The sequence below is a fragment of the Purpureocillium takamizusanense genome, chromosome 5 (assembly GCF_022605165.1).
Source record: "Purpureocillium takamizusanense chromosome 5, complete sequence".
Lineage (NCBI taxonomy): Eukaryota > Fungi > Ascomycota > Sordariomycetes > Hypocreales > Ophiocordycipitaceae > Purpureocillium > Purpureocillium takamizusanense.
In genome coordinates, this window is record NC_063072.1 from 2,621,657 (window position 1) to 2,644,205 (window position 22,549).

Genomic DNA, 22,549 nt, shown 5'->3' on the forward strand with positions numbered 1-22,549 from the left:
GCGTCCCTTGCTGTTGTGTCCTTTTTTCTTCTCTTCTCTGCTTCAATATTTCGGTGGTACCGCTGCTGCGCCTGCGGTGTGGCTAAGGACAGTACACTGGTCTGTCGAACGCGAGTCGATTCGTGGCCCCCTCTTTGCCTTTCTCTCTGTCTTTGTCTCTCACGCAGTTCCGTCATTTTCAAAGTAGGCAAAGTACCGTACCGGAAAGTATAGCCAGAGTTGCGTGTTTAGTTGGGTGCGATTCAGCACCCGAAACCATTCCAAGTGCTAAAGTTAGTACATGAAACGAGAACGAACAGACGTGGCGGCGCGGAACCAAGCTTGTGTGGTACTAAAAGTACTTGTTATTACTGTTGGCTGAAGGGGAGGGAGGCCTGCCTGTTGTCTTGCCTGCCTGCCCGCGGTTGCCTGTCGGTCTGGTGGTGGCATCAAACCAAGCAATCAAAACGGGCCTCTCAGTTGGTTGTTGGGGCCTTGGCGTGCCATTGAGCGAGCCATGAATGGACCGATAGTTGTCCCCTGGGGCGATGAATCAGAGCTCGGGGTAGCATTTTGCGTCGAGACGATATGATACATACATAACGTACGTACAGCAGACAGCACAGCACATGCATGCGCGTGCCCCCCAAACATGAGAGAATATTATGTGTCGAGAGACGGATGACGAGGACACGGACTGACTGGGGGAGGGGGGGGGCCATCCTTGTTCATAGTCGTGTCATGCTCTTTCCAGGTTTTTCTTTCTCACACATCCCTAGGTGGTGGCCGAGGGTACAGTACCTTACTACGTACTGTACCGTACGTAAAAGCAGCACCGCCCTGTAATCATATGGTCATACTACTAATAAAAAAAAACAGAGTCAGTTTTTCCGTTCTGGGCGTTCCAAGCTCAGGTGGCCCAGGCTTTAGTATCGCACCGCGAGCCAATGGCGATTGAGCCTCGCCCGGGGGTGACGGAATCTGCCTTTGGGGTCCCTCGAGGGCCTCCTGGGGCCACCTGGTTCGGGCCGGAAAAGAAAGAAGGTGTCGGCCGCGGACTTGCTTGCGTGTTGTGAGGGCATTGATGTTCATGTATATTGGGCTCATTGAAAAGCTTGGATTGGATTGAGGCGAGGCGAGGTGCGTTCAATGTTGCTTGGCTGCTCCAGTCCAAACATGGAGAAGCCTCGCCGCAACTGGCAGGTGGAGAAGCAGTGGTAAAGAGCAAAAAAGAGAGAAAGCCCATTCCGTGTTGCAGGACGGAGGTCGGGAAGCGAGGGAGGAGGGTTTTGATGTAGGCGTGTGTACTCGGGTACTCGTCTTTGCCCAACCTTGCTGGATGCACACATGGCAGTCATGGAAGGAGCAACCAGACAGAGGTAGTAGGTAGGTACCTTGAGGACTGCACCTTACTAAGTACATGTAGGGGTCTGCCTGAGAATCAAGGTTGAGGAGTGACCGACGGTGCTTTTATGCTTTGCATTTGGCAAAAGAGGTACGTACCTCTTAGTATAGCAAGTCGCGGCGCCGCTGCTGCTGCTGCGGTGAGGCGAGGTGAGGTGTTCGGTCGCCCATCCATCATTATCATCATCATCATCGGCCCGTTCATGCACCCTCTGTCCATCCATCTGCGTATCTGAATCCACAAGCACTGCCTCTTCTCTTCTGCTGCTACGTACCTGTTCTCCCTCCTTGGTGTCCTTTTGCCTCCATTGTGGCCGCCACAACCCCAGGCACCAGACGCAAGACAATTTGGTACTAGAAGGAGTAGTAGGAGGAGAAGGAGTAATCGTAACCAAGTTTAGTAGTGGCACTTTTTCGTACCCATACATACGTGGTATCCCCCATCGTCCCATCATCCTGCCCGCCCCCCCCCATGACACCCTTTGCAAATCATTCGTCCCTGCGCTCGTCCTTGTAAAACCTGTCTCTAACCCGTCATTCCCGCCGCCCCTGGCGCGCCGCCGCCCACCCCAGGCTAGGCGCAGGCCAGGCCAGGCATCCAGACCCCCTCGTCCACCCATGCGTGCGTGCCATGGGGGAAAAAAGGTTCAAGTCATCGTAGCTGGTCCTCGTCGCTCTTTGGCTGGCACATTGTGCGTGGGTGCGTGCGTTGGTGCGTACGTGCCGGCGCCGCCCAGGCAAAATTGCCCACACTGCTGCTAATCTCTCTTCGCCGTAACTCTGTTTTCAGCGCTCTCTCTCTCTCTCTTTTGGTCTCTCTCCCACACACAACCTGTCTCCCTATCTCTCTTTCACGTCTTCCCCCCCCCCCTCTCTCTCGTGTGTTTGCACGTTCGAGGGCCAGTCTGGTGTCGTCCTCTTTTGTCTTTTCTCTCTCACACACACCAACCCACTCCCTCTTCTCCCACCACGACGACTACTACCACCCACTCTCTCACTACCTTGCCGTGCCTTATCTCTCTCTCCCTCTACCTCCGACATTGAACGTACTTGCGCTTCCATTCGCGGACGCAGCGGCACCACCCCCTTTCTTGTTTTGGTAATTCGGGTCCCCGGCTAATGCGGTGCTGTGCTGGACTGGACTGGACTGTCTGTACTTGTTGTTCCCTGGCCCCCTTCAACACGCCTTGTCCAGCTTCGCTCCGGCCTCGCCGCTTTTCCCGACCGTCAGAGAGTGCAATTGTCCGCTGCGCTGGCTGCGATCGTCCACACACGTTCACGCTCAACTCTCTCTCCCACCTGCCCACCCACCACCTCCCTCGCCAACAAGCACGCACGCACTTGACGCCCATTAATCCACGCCCGCACGCGCGCACACACAGACACACGCATCATCACGCCAGCGCACGCAACTCTCTCCCACACACAAGACTTCTACCGGGATTGACCTCCCCCGTTGCCACCTCGCCCTTCCGTTCTTGGCCTTGTCAGCATTTGTCTTGTCCTGTTGTCCACCGCCTCCCAATCAGGCCAGACGTCGCTTAATATCTTTGCATCTCCACATCACCCCATCTTACTTCGTACTCTTACCTCTTCGAGTTCGCAAAAAGGGCACGGCTCAATCAGCTACTGCGCCATAGCTCGCCGCCCCCCCCCATCCCGATTACACAATCCGCCGCCGGCTCTTCCCACTCCATTGACAACCTGCCGGCTCATTTGCGGTTGACGTCTCGTCTTCTTTTCGTGTGCAATCCCACACATCATTTCATCGACAGCGCCGCCGCCGCCGCCATGGAGGAACCCGCTGCCGAGAAGCGCAGCGTGTCCACGCCGGCTGCCGACGACGACGACGACGCGAACAAGTCGTCTACTGCTACTAATCACCGCACCGCGTCGCCAGCGCCTTCAGCCAAAGCTGCCGCCGCGCCCGACGCTGCAACGCAGGCCGCAACTCTGGCCGAACGAGAGGTAGCCGCGGCCAAGACGGCAGCCGAGCAACAGCAACAGCAACAGCAGAAGCGTCGGGACGCATCACCGCAACAGGACCGCCCGCAGGCCCCTACGCCGCCGGCCGAGCCGCGGCTTCATCAAGAGTCCCAAGAGGAGGAGCCCGAGGCCCGTTCTTATGAGCGGAGCACCAGCAAGCCTCTGGTTGAGTCGCCAGAGCGTGATGACAACGACGACAACGACGGTGATGAGCGTCCGCCGACTGGCGCCGCTACGGACTCTGTGTAAGTTTCGGTTTCTCTTTTACAACTATGCTGCATTTCCAATTCGCATGGCCGTTTTCGTCTTTGTCGTGAGTGCCTCGAGCACGGAAAACCTCCACATTCCCTACCTTATCTATGGGACGCAGACTGTGTCGATTGGCATGCGCCAGTTGCTGCTGCCAACCTAAGCAAGTGCTGGGAGGTTACGCAACCTTGCAAAACCACCTCACAGCGCAACTCTCGCTCTCTTGCCACTCCGAGCGAGCACGCAGATCTATCCGGCAGGAACGTGAGCGCTCCTGCCCTACTCCGCTCTGGACTATCTGCTCCTTCCCTCTCGTGGCCGCCACTTGCCCCAAAAAGCAAGCGTGCCAGTGGCATAAGGCAGGGAGGGTATCGGTACTTTTCAGTCGCGGCATCAGGCGCCGCTTCCCACCTGAGCACTGCCACGGCTGCGCACTCTATGGTTGGCATTGGGTTAGTACCCAAGCCAAAGTACCGCTACCATTGAAGGTTTTGCTGGCTGGCTGGCTGGCTGGAGTGCAAGTGCGTGCACGGCCCAAAAAGAGCGCCGCTTCAGCCCACGCAGTAATTGCTGGATCCATCCGTTCAGTCCCCGATTCATTCCCCGTTGAGCTTCTTTCTCACCTTGCCCTCTCACTCTCACTCTCTCTCCCTCATCCCTCCCTGAACGCATCACCTCGGGCAACTCGTTGGCAACTCGCATCTCTGGCAATACACTTCCCTTGACACCAAGGTCCGTCTTCGAGCAATCTGCTTGCCATCTGCCGCTCTCTTCGTCGCCCTTGTCTGCCCGAATCCGTCTTGTCAGACGTCGAGTTGGTTGCGCCTCTCCGACTGCCCTGCCCACAGACCATAGTTGCCTTTGCAACCAACCACAGGTGTCACCAACAAGGGCAGAGTGAGTAAGGCCTCGCCGACCATTCGGGTTCTTGTTTTTGCCCTCCTCTCGCGCTATTTGACTTTTAACGGCTTTCGTCATCAGCCTGCGGGTCGAACCAGCCCCGGCGCTTTGCCGCCAAGAGTCAACTCGCTCAAGTGTCGGCAAACCTCAAAGAGACGCTCGACTCTAGCGGATGCCCCTGGCGTCTTTTCCTGGCCGTTGCGCGCCTGAGCGACTGTCTTCGACGTTGCAACCGGCTGGTCTTTTCCCCCGTGCCACTTTGGGCCGCGCATCCATTCGTTGGGTTCTCGTCTTCAACCCCGTCGTGGCTTGCGTTTCGAACCTGTGTCACCCCTGCGCGTTGCACCGACTTCAGCCTGGATGGGAGCAAGCTGTCTGCTTGTCATTGCTTCCGTTCTCGTCTCTTTGCGCTTTTTCTTTCCCTAACCTCATTCCGCCTATTTGTCGCTAGTGGCCCGGCCGCTGAAGCCTGGTGGAGCATTCGTTCTTCACCAGCCACCAAGAGACTCATACACAGCCCAACCATCTCGTATTAGTTTGAATTTGGACAATGAAATCCGATGACAAGTGTCGTCACCGCGGCCCAGCCGATCAATCCAGCCTGTCTCCAACTACAGCAACTTACATACCCATCAGGCAGCCCAACGGCCACAAAAGCAACGGCGTGGCCGAGGACGGAGAGGCGGAGAGCGAACTGAGCGAACCCGACAGCAATCTTCACTCGCCACCCACTGCGGCGCCTGTCGCTGACCCCGAAGACGAGATAATCGTCGAGGCCCGTGCCGACAAGGAGCAGAAGCCCCAGGTCCCCGCACCTGCGCCGGCCAACGAGGATGCCGTAATGGAAGACGCCCAAGACGAAGCTGCAGTCTCTCATTACCCCAAACGGAAGCGCACCTCGCTGTATCCTGACCTGAGTGAGACTAAGATGGAAAACTCGCAAACGGCGCCCGCTGCACCAGCTGCTCCCCCCACCGCCAGGGACGCCAGGAAGCCCAGGGTGCCTAGAGAAACCTCGGTCAAGGCCGCCCTTCTTGGCTCCTGGAGAGATTCCCCCGTTCCCGAGCCTGAGCGCCGACACGCTGTTATCGGCTTCATCGACGTGCGCGAACGGCTCCGCACCCGCGTCCAGCCACACACTACTGCCGGTGACCCCATTGACGACTATCGGCTGCCTCCTGGGCCTGGCGGCAGCTGGGTCACGTTCGAGCGCATTGTCTTCGCCGAGCACCTGGTCGGGCTGGATCACTCCCAGATCAAAGAGTATGTCCGGCTGGTTGCCCAGATGCAGGCAGGCCAGTCAATGGAGATGTCAGACGAACAGCTCGTCAGAGAGGCCATAGCCTGCGCCAAGGCAAACCCGGCGTACGAGAATCCCGTCGTGGCGCCCTCGATTGCCTATGGTTTGGAGCTGCCTGATCGCGGATCGTCTCGCCCCGAATCAAAGCGCCGGAAGACGAGCACGGGCTTTGCCGCCATCAACACCAACTCGGCTGACGCTGCCACACCTCCTCCAGACTCGGCAAAAGCCTTGACTCCGCCTCAGTCAATGGCGTCGCACCAGACTCGCTTCTCAGTCGACCCTCTCCCAGGAACCCGCCCGACACGCATCCTGCTCGGATACTGGAAGCCGTCCAGTGAGCCTGATCCCAGAGATCGACACGCCGTCTACGGGATCCTCGGACAGAATGACATGTTCAGGGTCAAAGTGGTTCGAGAGACGCGGGACGGTCGCTACGTCGACGGCAACTTCCCGGTGGGCGCGGGAGCCCTCTGGATTCAGTACGATGAGGTCGAGTTTGAAGACCACCTCAAGGCTCTCCAACGCTCTGAGATCAAGGAGTACTGCCGCGTCCGACAGTACCAGCTTGATAATGGCGAGACGCCGGACCAGAGGATCGAAAACGAGACCAAGGCGGTCTTTGACGCACAGGCCCGTGCCGGAAGCGGTCTCAAGATTTCTAGTAACGCAGCGAGCTTCAGCACAGTTGCGTCTGCCGGCGCCGATGGTGACGCGACATCCCGGTCTGGCTACGGCGGTCATGAACTGCGTCAATCTCGCAGGATCGAGCCCCGGCCAGACGGCCGTAACCTCCGCCATTCCCTCAACGAAAACGATTTACGATCGACTCAGCAGCGCGCCCAGGTCAGTGGTAACGCGGCCGCCCTCGAGCGAACCAACGCCATGGCGCGGCGGGAACTCGCCAGAGCCGAGGCCGCCCAGGTCCGCGCCGATCGTCACGCTACGAACCGCGAGCGCGCGGCCGCGGCTGCAGCTGCTGCAGATGCTACCACCGCTGCCGCTGCTGCCGCGGCCGCGACGTCTGTGTCGATGACAAACGGCCGCGTCCTGTTCCACGAGTCGGACGATGTGCAGCGACTCAACGACGTCTGGGAGCGCCAGGAGACGCTGCGTGTTAAGGCCGGCGCAGAGGAGGCCAAGTTCTACGACGGTGTCAAGTACGAGCGCAAGCCTACCGGCCCATTTGTTGGCAAGCTCGTCTCGCAGGGCACCATTATCAACATTGAAGGCGATGACTATGTCGAGTACCGTGTTCTCCTCAAGCCCTCCTTCTTTTAATAAGGTCACCATCATCGCGCCTCGCATCGTCCCGCGAGGCTGCTCGGAGAGTGTCGAACTCTACTTACGTTGACAGCGCTGATATTTTCAACGCTACTGGGGACGGTACGGTACAAAAAGAGAGGATTTCTGTCTTTCTTGTTGGCGAAACTAAAATGGAACAATGCTCGCGCCGCGTTCTTGCGTCTGTGGTTTTGAGATCTTCAACTGTTTCATGCGCGCGGTACACACGGTCGAGGGACACAGGCGTGGTTCCTGCCAATGGCTTGCTGGTTGTGTTGTTTTTTTGGTCAGGAACCCCTATGTCCACTCACTCCTCTATCGGGGGCTTGTCGGTTTCCTCTAATGGGGTAATTCTTACGCGATGGGATTCGCGCGGCGGTTTATGTTTGCACCCAGAGCGTGTATGCGACAGGAGGGCTTGCAAGAAAGAAACCCCCTCCCAGGGATGGATGGGCGGACTGGTGGGACCGCGGGGTTTCGCACGGTGACAATGGAGAATGGAGTTACGGGAGACGGAACACGGTACTTATACCCGGTAGTTGCTGTTGTTTCCCCCTCAAGTTTGAGTATAATTGAACCTGCATGAAGTCATTGTCATATATGTACGTGACCGGTGAGAGTGCCTTTGAGAAGACCGTGAGGTACGAAGTAGGTGCCCGCCCACCCGCTTGAAACATCTTAGCAGGGCAAAGGAACGGTGCATTCGGCGGAAACGAGGTTAATAAACGCTCAAAGGTTTGTTATTCATTCTTTTCTCTATCCGTGTCAACATCATGACCCGTGATGTTCAGATATGCTAACCAAGACAAATGCCCAACATGGCTCTGTACATGAATGTGTATGTATGTATGCACGCATGCCTGCTCCCCACCCCAACCCGACCGACTCTCAACGCCCAGTTTCTACCTAAACACCGGCCTGCCTGCCTCTTGAACTTCTTCCCCATCATTCATTGCGCCGGCGCATCCTCTGCCCCCGTCTCGGCCGCGGGCTCCTCGTAACCCTCCGTCTTCATGTCCTTGAGGCCCAGCTCCTCCTCCTCCTCGTCGGTGCGCTCATACCTCTCCCGCTTGATCTTGGGGTCGGCGCTGGGATCGTCCGTGTTGGGCTGCACGAAGCTGCTGGCGAACGGGTCCGTGAGGATGACGGTGAAGGGCCGCCGGCCGGCGATTGCGTCGTCGAGCCCCCCGAAGAAGTCGTCCCACTGGGCCTTTTCGTCGGCGCTGAGGGAGTCGCCGCCGTCGGTGCCGGGGGTGGTGTTGGACGACGGCTGTTGGCCCGCGGCGCCATTGGCCTGGAAGATTTGACTGCGCAGGTCGTCGCGCACCTGCGTGAGGAGGCCCTCGACGGTGGTGAAGCGACCGCCGAGGGTGCCGGGGTTGACCTGGAGCTTGAGCTCGGGGCACTCGAGGCCGCATGTTTCGCTCTTGAGAATGTCGCGGGCGAGGTCTGTCGAGTCCTCGACCGTCAGGGTGATCTTCTCGCCGAGCTCGGGGATCTCGCCGCCCGTCTTGACGTCGTTGGAGCGGTAGCCGCAGTCGTCGCAGACGGTGGACATGAGCACGACCTGCTTAAAGTGGGGGATGTCCACCATCTTCATGTGTGTCGTGCACGGGTGCATGCATCCGGGGCACGACGCGGGGAAGCTGTAGACCTCGTTGGGGATGATGTCGCCGTCGGCGGTGAGGCCCGGGTTGGACAGGCCCGCGGCGCCGGCGCTGTCGCCGAGGCCGAGGGCGGCGTTCTGCTCCGGCGTGCGAACAAATTCGCGCTTCTCCCACTTGCCCACCCCGTCCTTGAGGTCCGGTGCGATGAAGGAGTTGCCCGCCGGGTCGTCGACGTAGACGCGGAAGGGGAACGACTCGCCCGCGAGCATGGCGCGGCCCTTGGCGATGATCTCGGCCACCTTGGGGAAGACCTCGGGCATCTGCTCCTTGCGCGCCTCCTGTCCCAGCTCCAGATCGTCCATGACGGTCGTCAAAAGGCCCTCGACGTTGGTGAGCTGGCCGCGGCCGGCGGGGATCTCGAGGTCCAGCTCGATGAACTTGACGACGGCCGTGTCCGACTTGACCACCTGACGGCTGAAGTCGGCGAGATCGGTTAACCGCAGCTCGTAGTGCGTGCCGCGCGGCTGAACGGTTCCAGCAGCCTGAATCTCGTTGTTTTGGGTGTTGCAGTGTTCGCAGGAGAAGGACATGATGACGACTTCGCGGAAATATGGGATCGCGGTGAGGAGTAGCCGGGTGACACCCTGTCTCTGGTCAGCATGTTGCTACCCGCAGAGTGCATATCAACTCATTATTAGGGTCCTTCAAGACTTACATTCTCTCCGCAGTTCATGCACAGGGACTCAATCTCCTCAACGGGTTTGCGCTCTTCGTCCTGGTTCGTCGGCTCGCCATCGGTCGCGGGCGCAAGCTTTTCTACCTTGCTCCCGATGGATTCAAAGAACTGCTCTGGGTTCTGGGTGTCGACCACCTCCTTGGGCTGGTCGGAAGACATGTTTTCCGGGTTCGCTATGCGTGCTCTGGGTATCTCGGATGTTGGTTGCGTCGTCGAGAAGCGGCGGCGGCGCTGGCGGGGAGGGTCTTTTTTGGTGGAGATGATGCGGATGGAGGGGCTCTGAATTTTTTGGAGGGGCAAACAGTGCAGCGTGGTGTCATTGGGCGCCTGTCCGTCTGGGGGAAGTGCGCTAGAAAGTTCGCGACGCTGCGCGTCCGCAGGCAGGCTTGTTGATTGCGCGGGCAGACAGCAAAACTGGCAGACGGACGTCTGATGTCAGTGTGGCGCGAGCTCTTCCATGGTGCTTCCGCCGGCCGAATCGCATACAGGTAGTTTGCCGTGCGCGTCGAGGCGATTGTGCTACCGACAGCGACAGGAACAGGCGCCTCACTTCTTCATAAAGTCGGCCAACGACAAAGACGGCGTCGGTTTCTGCTGGCTGGCGAGAAGAGCCTGCAGACCACCTTTTCGGTTCTTGGCTCGCTTCTTGCTGCTGGCATTGGCGGACGCCTTGAACGATGCTGCCGTAACCGGGGGCTTCTCAGTCTGTTTCGCCGCAGACGGTTTTGCGACTCGCCCACGCACGGCGGCTGGCCGTTGCCCTAGACTGACCCTCGTGATGCGATGGCAGCGACCGCAGGTCAATTCCTTGGATGGTCCCTGTACGGCCGCAGGCTCTTTTGCTCGTGACCGCGCCTCGCCAGTCGACCGCTTCTTCTTCTCCTGGCGATGGGCATTGGGCCGCTGCAGCCTCAGCGTCGTCTCCGCGAGCCCGGGCACCATGATGTGTCCGCAGGCAGAGCAGACGTGCTGTCGCTGCAGCTCATGCTGATCCAGGTTGTTGTGCAACATGAGGTCCGCTCGATGCCTCATCAGGTGCGCCGACGCGTCGGGCGCAGTGTCCCGCAACAAGTGCGCTGCATCGTTGAGGAAGTCGAGGTCCCTGGCAAGCTGCTGCTGGTGCCCCGAAGATGCCATGGCGGACCGCGCGTGCCGTGATGCGCGCTCCGAGTGGGTGCGAGTTTTGACGATGGATGCAAATACGGAATTGCTGCTGAGCAGGGCCCACGGCGGTCTGTGGACTGACTCGGGCTAGGCGTGCGGCTAGCGATATGCCGGGCGTGGGCCTAGTGCCACGGCAGACCTGTGGACCCCCTGTGCTGTTGCTTCGACACGCTCATCGCCACCAACAAAACATTCACTGGCACGTCTGACGGTCACGAGGACACTTTTCATCCCAAACGCAATGGTTGCCTAGGCTCGACGAATCTCCCACGTGATGTCCTTGATGCTGACCTCCTCTCCGGCCTTTTCGTCGTAGTCGAACCATTCGCCATCGACCAACTCGATGCCTGTAAACTTGGTCCCAGACTCGAGGCCCTCGGCCAGCCAGTCCCCCTGCAACACTTTTTAGCAGCGTTCTGAAATAGGAAAATAGACTGTGACGACATGTGTCGCAGCCATGCGCTTCATAGTAGTAGCAAGGGAAGGACTTGGACGGTTTCCACATACCTCTGGCTTAAACTCCACGAATTCCAGCCCGCGGCAATCAAACTCGATGATCCGCTGGGCTTTGGCAGGCTCCGACTGCTCATACGGCTTCGGGGCAGCCTTGATGGAGGCTGACGACTCTCGCTATAAGACGTTAGTGGTCTGCTCGTATGCCGGGACTCAAGAAGCATGACCTTGCAATTCTTGCACTTCCACACAAAGTTGGCCTCGCCGCGACTGCCGCTCATCTCGTTCGTCTCCTAGTCAGGCCAATGAGTGAGCAACCATCCGGGTTCAAGCCTGGGTGGCCTCGACCTACAAAACGGTTCACGCCCACGTAGTTGCTGTGCGTCTCCCTGCATGACGTACATTGCACCTTGAACATGTACCAAAACGGGTTGTCCTGGCTGTCGTCGGGCCGCAGGTTCGTCACCCTGGAATTTGTGAGCTTGGCTTCAATTATGTAGCCGCAGACAGCGACAAAGCAATTGGGACCCTCACCCTGTGAGCTCCGCTTTCAATTCAAGCGCGAACATGTTGGAGGGAAGAGTAGCCTCAGCAAGTTGCTAGAACGACGCCGAAACTTGGTCCAGTTGAAGTCTCATTAAGCAGCAGCCGGTCGTCATCGCCCGTGTCACAAGCTGTTTGCGTGGTGGGGGGAGGGGGGGTGCTCCGGCGATCACGTGACTCTGACCATCCGGCCCGGAATTGCCCTCGCATTTCTTCGAGCTCGCCTGACCACCAAATGGCCTCATGCCGACGACCACGGCGCCCATCCCAATTGAATCCCAACAACCGCCACCTCTACGCCAGTCTCTGCAGATGCCACGGTGATGCAGTCTCTGTGGTCGAGGGCCGCAGCCCAGGCTCACCGCTGCGGATGCCGGACCTGCAGCACCGCTGTCGGCGCCGCCGGGAGACGAACCGCGGCTGCTGCCCGTCGTCGCAAGCCGACCTTTGCCGAAATCTTTACCGCGTGCTACAGCTCCATGTTTGCAACCGCCGCTATTGTCGATGCAGTGAGGAAGGAAGATCGCAGAAGGGAGCTGGATCGGCAATTGGAAGAGGCACGCCAGGAGCTGTCGGATCTTCGAGACCGAGGAGCTCCCGAAACCCCCAAGCGCCAGTTCCGCCCAACCGACCTCACCATCGAGCAGATGGACGCGCTATGGCGCAGTATCAAGGACATCTACAGCAACCGGCCGTATATGAAGGAGATTGACAAGCCGGCCACGATCAGCGCGTCGGAATTGGTGTCGAGCCTGCAGAGCGAGTACTACGGCTGTCCGACGGACGCTTCTATGCGAGCATCCCGACGAACAGACTACGAGCGCCTGGAGCAAGCAATCATGGCTGAAGAATCCGACAACGCCATTCTGTCGCGCGAATCGCGGAACAAGCTGCATTTGTTTCACGAGTCATCGAGCATCGAGCATCTTGTCCAGCAGCTCCTTCGCCGAGCAGAAATCATCGACAAGGGAACGTCGCCGAGTCCGTCGTTTGACGAAGCGCGAGAACTGGCGGAAAAGGGATGCCCCAACTTTACTTTCAGATCAATCGACCCAGGGCGAGCAAAGAAGAACACCGCACTGCTCAATCGACGCCTAAGGTCCTTGATGGACGCTCCGCAGCTTGGGGTGAAGGAGAGGATCGGCCGGGTCTGCTATAACCTCCTAGTCTCAGCGCATCCGCCGGACATGCATACATACAACACCCTCATTGTCGCGTTTGACAAGGCCGGATACCATGCTTTTGCCGACGCACTGGTCAACTCCTTCTTCCATGAGCGGCTCCTACGACCAACGCCATCTACCTTTGTCGCCATCCTAAATCACTACAAAGCCACGAACAACCACGGCAAATTCTTGCGCGCACTCGCGTGCCTCACAGGTGCAGACTCCAAGACCGGTGCCAAGATCGGCAGACGGCACGTCGAGGACATCGAGAACAGCCCTATATTGCAAAAGTGGGCAGCCGACACGAGACGTCGAACTCGCACCGGAGATTGGGTTTGGGAACACGTTCCCTTGAGCAGCCCACTTGTGGAAGAGGTCATCACCGGTCTGCTGCAGTTCAGGCTTTTTGATCAGGCGGCCACCTTCTTCGTTACCTGCATGAGGTTCGGTGTCGTTGTGAGCACGTCCATAGTCAAACAGATACTGGACGAGTTCATTGTTGCCTTGGACTGGAGAGCGGCGGTCCAGCTCATACGCGGCTTTTCGAATGCGAGCCAACTGTGGAAGTCACTTCTGCTAACCGGCAACGAGACTACAGATTCGTACCTGGTCGCGAGGATCTACACCCTGTTGGATCTGTGCGGCCTGCAGGGCGCGGGTTCGCCCTGGTCAAAGGATCTCCTCGCCAACCTGAATCTCTCAGAATCCAAGCTTAGCCGGTTCCTTGAGACTTTGGAAGAGTCGCGACGGGAGTTGCAAAGGCAACCTGAGGGCGCGACGGCCGACCAGTCCGTACAGGATAATACGCTCATTGGCCGGTCGGCGAGGCGGCTGCTCCAGTTCGAAAGTCTATGGAAGGAGTACGTCTTTGTGAGGAAGACAACGGCGTCCATCGAGAGCAAGCTCCTCTACCCAGAGCTAGGCCCCGAGCTCCGCGCCGCCATGGCATCGCACATTGGGTCTGCGGCTGTTCGGCGGTCAGAACTACTGGCCCAGGATCTGGCGGCGGCGCTGGCCAGCGGGAGCCTGTTGGGCCGCCAAAGGATTGGCGCTATTGAAGAGTGTCGGAGTTTTGAACAACCCAGATTTGAGGACCGAGAAGCCCGAGACGATATCATCACTGGCACTGCAGCGACTGCCACGCGCCGTGCGCGCGCCGGAGGCAATGCGTCAAAGAGGAAGATGGAAGTTGCCGCTTATAGGGGGCGACAGGGTACAGATGGGCTTGCAGTGACGCCCAGACCCAAAAATCTGCTGGCGTGGCCAGCGGTGAGCCGACGCGAGGTGTATTACTCGGACGGGCGCCAGTGGGCGGTTGGGGCCTAGGTTCTCCGATTGTTGATCACGTCATGTATCGTACTGTACAGCACAGCATCTCTGTACATGATGCCTGTAGAGGGAGACTATAGTGAATGACGAGCGATTTCTTTGTCCGTTACCTTGGCGATGTCAATCGCACAAGAGATGGCCACGACGTCGGAGCCACGCTTTGAGGTTGCAACGAACGCTGCACCCGAGGCTGCCTTGCTGCCAATGGCAGGCCAAGAAACAGGCAGGCGGCCTGCCATTGGCAAATGAGAGGTGCAGCAGACGATTGCTGTATCACTCGTGTTTTGTCTTTTAAGTTGGTAAAGTTGCTTCGCCGGGTCGCAGCCGAGGGCGCTCGGCCTCGATGGCATGCGCGGCGCGCGCGGCGGCTGGGCCAGTCACGGAGCGGTGCTGGTCCACGGTCGCCAATGGCCGGCCCAGAGTCGCCGGCGGGCACGGCCGGAGGCACCGGAGGCACCGTTCATGAGGAATGCGCCATCATTGTTCGTTGGTCGAGGGAGGGCAATGCACGTCTGGGGAACATGCCACCCGGCATGCACTGTGTGCCTGGGCGCTCGCTTTGGGGCCGCAGCTGGGAGGGAGGTCAAGCTGGGGGAGCTTTGGAAGCTAGATTGATTGATAACTTCATGTTGATATTGATCGAGGCCTGGGCAGCAACAGACGACGGCACAGTGCCGTGACAGTGGTCCGGGGGCGGTTCCGGCACCACCTGACCAGCTTACATGGAAAGGGCCAAGGCGCTAACAATGGTCAACAAGGTGCCTGGAGCCGCCGCCGTTACAGTGCATTACAGCGCCTCTACAGTGTGTCATCGCACGTGCGTCGCGCTGGCCAGACTGTGTCGGTCATCTATTATTAGGCGCACGCCCCTCGCGAGACAAACTACCACCCCGGCTCTCGCGAGATGACTCGGCCTTCCCCACATGGATTCTGACACGGCGGCCTTCTCTCGGGTTCGTCTACCGCCAGCACCAGACGCACGCATCAGCTCAGCTCTTTTCCACCCCGAAAAATCTCTTTCGCTTCTTCGGTCTTTCGTCACGAGGAGGGGAAAGGAAAAAAAAAGTGGACGCGAGTGCAGATTTATTTTGCCGGCAATGTGTCCAGCCTCGTCGTCGCCGTGAGCTGCCTCTGCGCAAGCAGCGCTGCGTCGAAGCATCATCGTTCGGACGTCTGTCGAACAAAGAGCAAAAAAGAACAAAAGTTCGCCGCCACCCCCGCCGCTGCCTGCCCGCGCGCCCGCTTTGCAGACCTTGTCGTGCTGCTGCTGCTGCTGCTGCTTGCTGCGGCACTGTGGCTCAGGCACGGTCTCACGATACTTTCAATTGGCGCTGGTTAGGGCTCTCGCTTGGTAAACAAGCTCTGCCGGCGGGCTGGACCGGTGGACGGACTACTACTACGTACTGCCCGGTCGTCTGGACGGCAGGCAATTCAACCTGGGGAACTCGGACACACAAAAACAGATCACGCGACCTCGTCGCCCTACCGACCTTTATTATCGTCGCTCCTCCGTCGTTTCGACACGTTCCAGCTCATCCCCTTCTCTCTTCCCCCCCTCTTGCTTCTTCTCATCGGTTCGTCGGCGGCGTCGAGGCACCTCGTCTCGCCCCAGCGCGTTCTTGGTTGCCGTCGCCGCGCGACTCAGTCCTGTATCCTCAGCCCCCACAGCACCCCAGGGCCAGTGCACCTGCACCATGAAGTTTGGACGGAAGTGAGTCTGCTTATTGCCCCAGAAGCTCTTCAATCGCGAATACATAACATTACTAACACGGCTCCCCGCCAAGCCTCCCGCGCAACCAGGTGCCGGAGTGGGCGTCGTCTTACATCAACTACAAAGGCCTGAAGAAGCTCGTCAAGGCCGCGGCGGACAAGGCTCGTAACGGAGAGGCAGTAGACCCGGCAGGTGGGCGGAACCCCCTGTTGACCGCATCTCGTCAACATCCCCCGAGGGGCTGGACCCTGATCCCCTAACTCAACCCTGCAGAACTCTTCTTTGCCCTCGACCGCAATCTCGAGGATGTCGACTCCTTTTACAACAAGAAGTATGCTGAGGCGTGCCGTCGCCTCAACATATTGCACAACCGCTATGGCAGCGTCCCTGATGTCGTAGCCACTCTCGACCAGGACGAGGTGGAGGAGGTCATGGGCGCTCTGCTCGAACTCCGAGCGCAATTCAGAAACCTTCAGTGGTTTGGCGAGATTAACCGCAGGGGCTTCGTCAAGATCACCAAGAAGCTTGACAAGAAAGTCCCCGGCATCTCGTCCCAGCACAGCTACATCTCCACCAAGGTCGACCCCAAACCCTTTGCAAAGGACGGCAACATCTCGAGGCTGCTCAACGACATCAACCGCTGGCTGTCCGTCCTCGGCGATGCCCAGAACTTGGATGACTCCAAGTCGGATCGCTCCACGCGTTCCCTGGGACGAGCCTCCGCAAAGGCCATGCTGAACCTGCCGCAGGCGCAGCTCGACGTCCTTGATCAGGCCGTCCGCACTGGTGAAGTCGAGGCGCTCAAGGCTGGCTTGGCTGAGGCGACGGTTGGGTCAGACTTGCAGATGCAGAGTCTGCTGCTCAACTTGCTCCAACGCTCCATCTCAGCCCGCTCGAGGAAGTGCATTGCGCATCTCCTATCGCAGCTGAAGAGCCTCGACGAGCCGGACGACATCAACGGCCGCAACTGCATCCACCGTCTCGTCATCCACATTGGAAGGACCAAATCCTCGCCTCAGGACGACGATAGCGTTAGCGCATATCCCGTCCCCGTCGGGTCTCACTTCACCAACAAGCATCTGCAGCCGGCGGTGTCGTCTACCGTCCCGGTCAAGGCCATCAACACCAAGGAGTCCAATCTCTTGAGCCAGGATGACGAGGCCGTACAGCTACTCATCTTTCTATTGGATCAGCTCAGCCCTGACCAGAGGATTGCACTCAAGAGCCGGGATTCGTTTGGTCGCCTGCCCCTGCACTATGCTGCCCAATTCGGATTCGTTATCATCTGCCAGATCATCATGAAGAAGATGCAAGACTGGAACCAGTTTGATTCTAAAGACGGCATTGACGCCCCCGAGTGGCAGGACCTTGAGGGCTTCGCGCCGCTGCACCTCAGCGTCATTGGGGGTCATCCCTTGACGACGCAGGCTTTGCTCCAGGGCGAGAACTGGCAAGGAAGCAGCGAGGCCAAGGTCCAGCTCCGGAAGACTGTGCCCAAATCGGGCGCGGTCCTGGCGCTGGCCACAAAGTCCAACTATGAGCCCATTGTCGAGATGCTGGTCAAGGCAGGTGTGGACATCAACTGGACCGACAAGACGGGCGAGACGGCGCTGCACGTCGCCGCCAGGTTCAACCACGTGGGCTGCGCTCGGATCATTGTCAAGGGGAGCGCGTCCCAAAAGGCCGACCTCGAGATTGCCGAGAATTCCTACTCGTGGACGCCCCTGCACGTGGCTGCCGTCGACGGCTCCATCACTGTCGTGCAGCTCCTGATCGATAGCGGCGCAGATGTGTCGCGCCCGGACGCCTCCGGCTGGACTGCAAAGGAACACGCGGCGCTCCGTGGCCACATGGACATTGCGCGACTGCTCGCTGCGCACACAGACGAAGACGAAGCCGCCTCGCGCGTTGCCGCCGGGATGCAGCAGCCCGGCAACTCGCCCGAGAACTCTTCCATTGATGAGCGACGCTCTAACGGGGCGAACGCCAACAGCGGTCCCCGGCCAGCTGAGCCTGTCAAGAGTTTCGGTCACCGCTATCTGACAAACGAAAGCCTGGTGCTCGTCAGTCTCGGGTCGATGGACATCCGCAAGACGACGGATGCCGTCCACCTGGACCGTGTCCCTCTCACCGAGGCGCACAACACGCAGCTCGACACAGCACTTTCCGTAGTCATCAGCGCCAACGGAGCTGCGGGCGAGGCGACGGTCGTTGATCTGCCGGTCCATGAGAGCATCGCGACGGAGCCTGTCGTCTTCACGACGCAGGATGCCACCAGCGTCAAGCTGCTCTTCGACATTGTCCCGACATACTCTGGAGGAAGCGGAAAGAACAAGATCGGGCGCGCCGTGGCACTGCTGTCATCTATCAAGCCGACGTTAGGCACCCAGCGGATGAACCTCCAGGGCGACGTCTGCGTTCCCATCATGTCGAGCAATCTCGACGTCATCGGTACCGTAAACTTCAACTACGTCGTCATCACGCCCTTTCACCACCCAAACATGGAGATCACGTCGCGGCAGACGTACTGGAAGAAGATGTCGTCGACGATGCTCATCGGTCACAGAGGCCTCGGCAAGAACCTGACTTCCAACAAGTCTCTGCAGCTCGGCGAGAACACGCTGCCCTCTTTCATCGCAGCGGCCAATCTGGGTGCCCAGTACGTCGAATTCGACGTGCAGCTCACCAAGGACCATGTGCCCGTCATCTACCATGACTTTCTCGTCAGCGAGACCGGCATCGACGCCCCCGTCCACACGCTCACCTTGGAGCAGTTTCTGCATATCAACCCCGATAAGGGAAGGGATAGAATCCATCATAGCGGGCCCAAAGTTGCCAACGGACGCACGGTTTCGCCTCGGCCAAGAAGCCACAGCTTCACGCCCAAGCGTTCACAGTCCATGGGCTACGCCGGGAGCGGGCACGCGGAGATGGAGGAGCGCATGAAGCACACTCGGGACTTCAAGGAGAAGGGCTACAAGGCCAACTCCCGCGGCAACTTTATCCAGGCTCCGTTTGCGACGCTGGAGGATCTTTTCCGCAAGCTGCCCGAGGAGATTGGCTTCAACATTGAGATGAAGTATCCCATGCTGCACGAGAGTGAGGAGCACGAGATGGACACGTACGCGGTCGAGCTGAACTCATTCTGCGACACGGTGTTGTCCAAGGTGTACGACCTGGCCGGAGAGCGCCACATCATCCTCAGCTCCTTCAACCCAGACATTTGTCTATGCCTCAGCTTCAAGCAGCCGTCGATTCCGATTCTGTTCCTCACCGACGCGGGGTGCAGTCCGGTCGGCGACATCAGAGCGTCTTCGTTGCAGGAGGCGATTCGGTTCGCAAGCCGCTGGAATCTGTTGGGCATCGTGTCGGCGGCAGAGCCGCTCATCAACAGTCCGCGGTTGGTCAAGGTGGTCAAGGAACTAGGGTTGGTGTGCGTCAGCTACGGCGTGCTCAACAACGACCCAGCCATGGTACAGGTATGTTTTCCATGCCATCTATAGGTCGCTTGTGTTCCGAAACTAACGGCCTGGCAGCGACAAGTCAAAGAGGGCATCGACGCTGTGATTGTCGACAGCGTCCTGGCGATTCGCAAGGGCCTGACGACGGCTGAGTCGGCCAGCGGAGAGCAAACACGAACGGCAACTACTCCCGAATCAGAGGAGGGGCTCAAGACGTTGGAAGAGGGGCAGTGATGTGCATACGAAGTATTTGCTTGCATTTCTGGAGCGGGAGCCTTGGAGGAAACGTCTTTTCCTCGGGCCTAATACAGCATACACTAGCAGCATGTGATGAGCAGGGACCGGCTTTTTGCAAGGGAGACATTTTCGCAGTAGCAGGATTCGTTAGACGGCTGAATCTGTCTGAGGAATCCGTGTTGACGGCGAGACGACACTCCAGGTTGACGGATTCATCATGTATCTCGGAGCTGACGGACACAACAATTCAGCGGTTGCGGACCGCGAGACAGGGACTGCACCTGCTCGCCGGGTCACGCACAATGACTCGCCCCCTTGTTGATTCTCTTTTCCCTGGTGTTTCGCTAACGACATGCTGCTCGCCAGTTGCTACGTAGCCACCGGGTGGGTATCGAGCCCCAAGTCCCGTCACCTGATGCGATGCGTACGCGGCAAGCATGTGCCCAGCCAGGCTACGTGAGTGATGCTACCTAGGCAGTACGCACTGATGAAAAGACGCGAGCTACCTTGACCCGTATGCATACCTATATGTGTACCTTCCATATATCTTTATACGGACAAGGCTGCATACGGGTTCGCGCAGCCGGCGCTCCGCGACCCAGAGTCTGCCCGAGTTTGGGATATGGCCTGGCCAAACCCAACCCCCCCTTGACCCCTACCTTTATACACCGTCCGTTCAAACACCTCCTGCGTGCGCCCGGGGGGATGCGCTGCCACCACGCACACATTGCGTGGGCAGTGGCAGTGCCGCCATTCGTCTACGCACATCACATGTACGAAGTACATCCCATCCCATACAATCTCACTCTTAAGCACAATAGTTACGTACGACGTAAGAAACCCACGCTGCGCACCAGGGGTTCGTGTCTCGGGGATGTTCAGAGACAGGGGCGGGCGACGGGCCGCGTGTGTCGGCCCGGCCGCCCGCCCGCCCGGGGGCTCAGGACCGGACCGCACCGGACCGGGGGGTGTCAGTGGTTTGCCTGGCAGCGCAGCAGGATTTTTGAGAATTTTTTTTTTTGTTTGTCATTGACAGTTTTACATCATTTCCCATGGGATACTTGTAAAATTGCGGTGTTTGTACATGCATGCATACATGGGTGCGGAGCATGTCGTCAGTGAGTAGTTACGGTACGTAGGATCGGGCAGGGTCCTCGGACGGGCGGGGCTGGGGCTGGGGGGGGCGCGTTCTTTCTCGCCAAGGTCGCACGATAATGACGATGATGCCGGTGACGATGGTGTTGTTGATGATGCCGGCTGGGCTTGGCTTGTCTTGGCTTGGCTGCTTTTTTGCCCATGAGAGGCGGTACGGGGAATCGAGTCGCGGCGGCGACGACGGCGATACCCGACGATGGACGACAGAAAGAGGCGAGATGAAGTGTCGGCGGCGCAGCGACAATGGAGTTCAATGATTCGGGGCTCAGCTCGGCTCGGGTTCGTGTACGGTGTGACCATCGTCATCGTCCCATGTCCCGAGTGGAGAGGAGGAGGGGGGGGGGGGCTTGGCTTCATCCTGTTGCACTCATATCGCGGATGCACCAGTTTGTAGCCGCCGCCGGGAGACTTTCTTTCACCCCCCCTGCCCCCCCAATCCCATCCATTCCGTCCCATCCCCATGCTACTACTGCTACGTACTACGTACTACGTACCCTGCTGCTGCGCACGCCACGCATCGGGTCCTTTTTTTTTCTCTTTTTTTTTCTCTTTTTTTTTTCTTTTCTTCTTCTTCTTCTTCTTCTTCTTCTTCTCCCTCGTGTCCCTCCTCCTCCTTCTCGTCGTTGCATGCGCCCCCCCGTCTTCTCTTTGGCTTGCTTGCGCATGCTTGCGTCCCGCCCTCGTGGCATAGGGTGGGTGTGTGTGTGTGGGTGGCGGCGGGCGCGGCGAGACACTGGGAGGGAGGGGGGGGGACGCTGACGCGCACCAAGGCGAAAGAAGAGAAGAAGAAAAAGAACAATAATCTTTTTATCAATAGGAGACGCGATGTACGGACCGGCTGCCGGGAGGATGAGTACATGTAACCACCTCAAGAAGTACCGATGGAGCCTTCTTTTGTTTTTCCCTTGGCGGGATGGGATGCTCTCCTTCCCCTCACCCCTCCTGCGTCCTCTCTCTACAATTTTTTCTTCTTTTTTTTTTTGCTTTTCTCTTCCCTTGACGACACCAGTCCATTCATCTGATAAATCAATCCTCCTCTTGTCTCCTCCCTTGTTATCCCTCCCGCCATTTATGTAAGAAACGTCACAGCACTAACTTGAATTGAGTTGCCACTAACATGGAACGGCTCGTACGGTACGGTAGTTGGTTCCGCGCGGCCCGGCGGCATCGACGATTTGAATCGGGATGGTTTCAATGTATGGATTACCTACGTATGTACTGTACGTGCTGGGAAGCCGTCCCCGGTCCGAACGAAGAAGGGGAAGAAAAGACCAAACCAAGTTCCGTATCGCTTCGGATGCTGTTCCCCTGGGCCCCCGAGGAGGAAGGGGGGGGGTGGCGGCGCTGTTGCATCTCTTCCGTATCTGGTTTGACCGAAAGGTGTCTGTAGTACTACTATATGTGCATATACTACTGTATATATATGCGATGGGGCGTCGTTACCTTTTCCACCTGAACTGATCCTGCATTTGACCATGTATGTACCAGGCTGCCCACATCAAGTTGACATTCTGACCAGGTACAAACGATACCTGCCCGGGGTACTCGAGGCAAAAGTCCCCCCCCTTCTTGCCCCCACGGCTATGCTTCACCATCTACCATAACCACCACCGCCCCTTGCCTTTGCCTCTTCTTTTCTTTTTCTTCTCCTTCTTCTCTTTAGTGTTGCACCCTGCCATGGTCGTCAACGGGAGGGAAGACCATGAAGGGCCCCTTACCGGTGGACTAGGCGGGCCGGCAGTGCCGAAAAGAAGAAAGGAAAAGAAAGAACCGAGAGGGACACGAGAGTGGGGGGCCGGCTTCGACGATGGGAAATGAAAAACCCCTCAGATTCCGTAGGCCCGTCAGATATGACAGCTTTGGCGACGGCGTCGTCGTCTTTGCC

General features: G+C 58.4%; 6 protein-coding genes across 8 annotated transcripts; 3 read left to right on the forward strand and 3 right to left on the reverse strand.

The window, feature by feature from the left end:
* The first annotated feature begins 1,857 nt into the window (after positions 1-1,857).
* Positions 1,858-7,693, forward strand: JDV02_006369 (uncharacterized protein). 2 transcript variants are annotated; one of them, XM_047987757.1, is made up of 2 exons: positions 1,858-3,614; positions 5,155-7,693. In XM_047987757.1, exons 1-2 carry the CDS (start codon positions 3,175-3,177, stop codon positions 7,097-7,099), a joined length of 2,385 nt encoding a protein of 794 aa, XP_047843746.1. In that variant the 5' UTR covers positions 1,858-3,174; the 3' UTR covers positions 7,100-7,693. The 2 variants fall into 2 exon arrangements, with proteins under 2 accessions (XP_047843746.1, XP_047843747.1); XM_047987758.1 differs by having other exon boundaries at positions 3,042-7,692.
* Positions 7,694-8,051: 358 nt separating this feature from the next.
* On the reverse strand, positions 8,052-9,604 carry ZPR1 (nucleolar zinc-finger protein; the record flags this gene model as incomplete). Its single annotated transcript, XM_047987759.1, has 2 exons — positions 8,052-9,353; positions 9,425-9,604. The coding sequence occupies 2 exons, from the start codon at positions 9,602-9,604 to the stop codon at positions 8,052-8,054; spliced, it is 1,482 nt and encodes a 493-aa protein (XP_047843748.1).
* Positions 9,605-9,991: 387 nt separating this feature from the next.
* Positions 9,992-10,582, reverse strand: JDV02_006371 (uncharacterized protein; the record flags this gene model as incomplete). The annotated part of the gene is made up of 1 exon (XM_047987760.1): positions 9,992-10,582. One exon carries the CDS (start codon positions 10,580-10,582, stop codon positions 9,992-9,994), a length of 591 nt encoding a protein of 196 aa, XP_047843749.1.
* Positions 10,583-10,858: 276 nt separating this feature from the next.
* On the reverse strand, positions 10,859-11,631 carry JDV02_006372 (uncharacterized protein; the record flags this gene model as incomplete). Its single annotated transcript, XM_047987761.1, has 5 exons — positions 10,859-11,002; positions 11,117-11,239; positions 11,290-11,355; positions 11,415-11,529; positions 11,597-11,631. The coding sequence occupies 5 exons, from the start codon at positions 11,629-11,631 to the stop codon at positions 10,859-10,861; spliced, it is 483 nt and encodes a 160-aa protein (XP_047843750.1).
* A 220-nt stretch (positions 11,632-11,851) lies between these two features.
* Positions 11,852-14,209, forward strand: JDV02_006373 (uncharacterized protein). The gene has a single exon (XM_047987762.1). The coding sequence runs from the start codon at positions 11,929-11,931 to the stop codon at positions 14,095-14,097; it is 2,169 nt and encodes a 722-aa protein (XP_047843751.1). The 5' UTR covers positions 11,852-11,928; the 3' UTR covers positions 14,098-14,209.
* Positions 14,210-15,069: 860 nt separating this feature from the next.
* GDE1 (Glycerophosphodiester phosphodiesterase) lies at positions 15,070-19,931 on the forward strand. Of its 2 annotated transcripts, XM_047987763.1 has the most exons (4): positions 15,070-15,811; positions 15,885-16,003; positions 16,085-19,290; positions 19,348-19,931. In XM_047987763.1, exons 1-4 carry the CDS (start codon positions 15,795-15,797, stop codon positions 19,504-19,506), a joined length of 3,501 nt encoding a protein of 1,166 aa, XP_047843752.1. In that variant the 5' UTR covers positions 15,070-15,794; the 3' UTR covers positions 19,507-19,931. The 2 variants fall into 2 exon arrangements, with proteins under 2 accessions (XP_047843752.1, XP_047843753.1); XM_047987764.1 differs by having other exon boundaries at positions 15,885-19,290.
* The last annotated feature ends 2,618 nt before the right edge of the window (positions 19,932-22,549 follow it).

What these genes read in the sequence shown, in the direction of transcription:
- JDV02_006373 (XM_047987762.1), top strand. Translation starts at nt 11,929, where the DNA reads ATGCAGTCTCTGTGGTCGAGGGCCGCAGCCCAGGCTCACCGCTGCGGA.
- JDV02_006369 (XM_047987757.1), top strand. Translation starts at nt 3,175, where the DNA reads ATGGAGGAACCCGCTGCCGAGAAGCGCAGCGTGTCCACGCCGGCTGCC. An exon ending in GGCGCCGCTACGGACTCTGT is followed by an intron (nt 3,615 to 5,154) that starts GTAAGTTTCGGT and finishes CATACCCATCAG; the next exon opens with GCAGCCCAACGGCCACAAAA.
- GDE1 (XM_047987763.1), top strand. An exon ending in AGAGGCAGTAGACCCGGCAG is followed by an intron (nt 16,004 to 16,084) that starts GTGGGCGGAACC and finishes TCAACCCTGCAG; the next exon opens with AACTCTTCTTTGCCCTCGAC. An exon ending in ACGACCCAGCCATGGTACAG is followed by an intron (nt 19,291 to 19,347) that starts GTATGTTTTCCA and finishes ACGGCCTGGCAG; the next exon opens with CGACAAGTCAAAGAGGGCAT.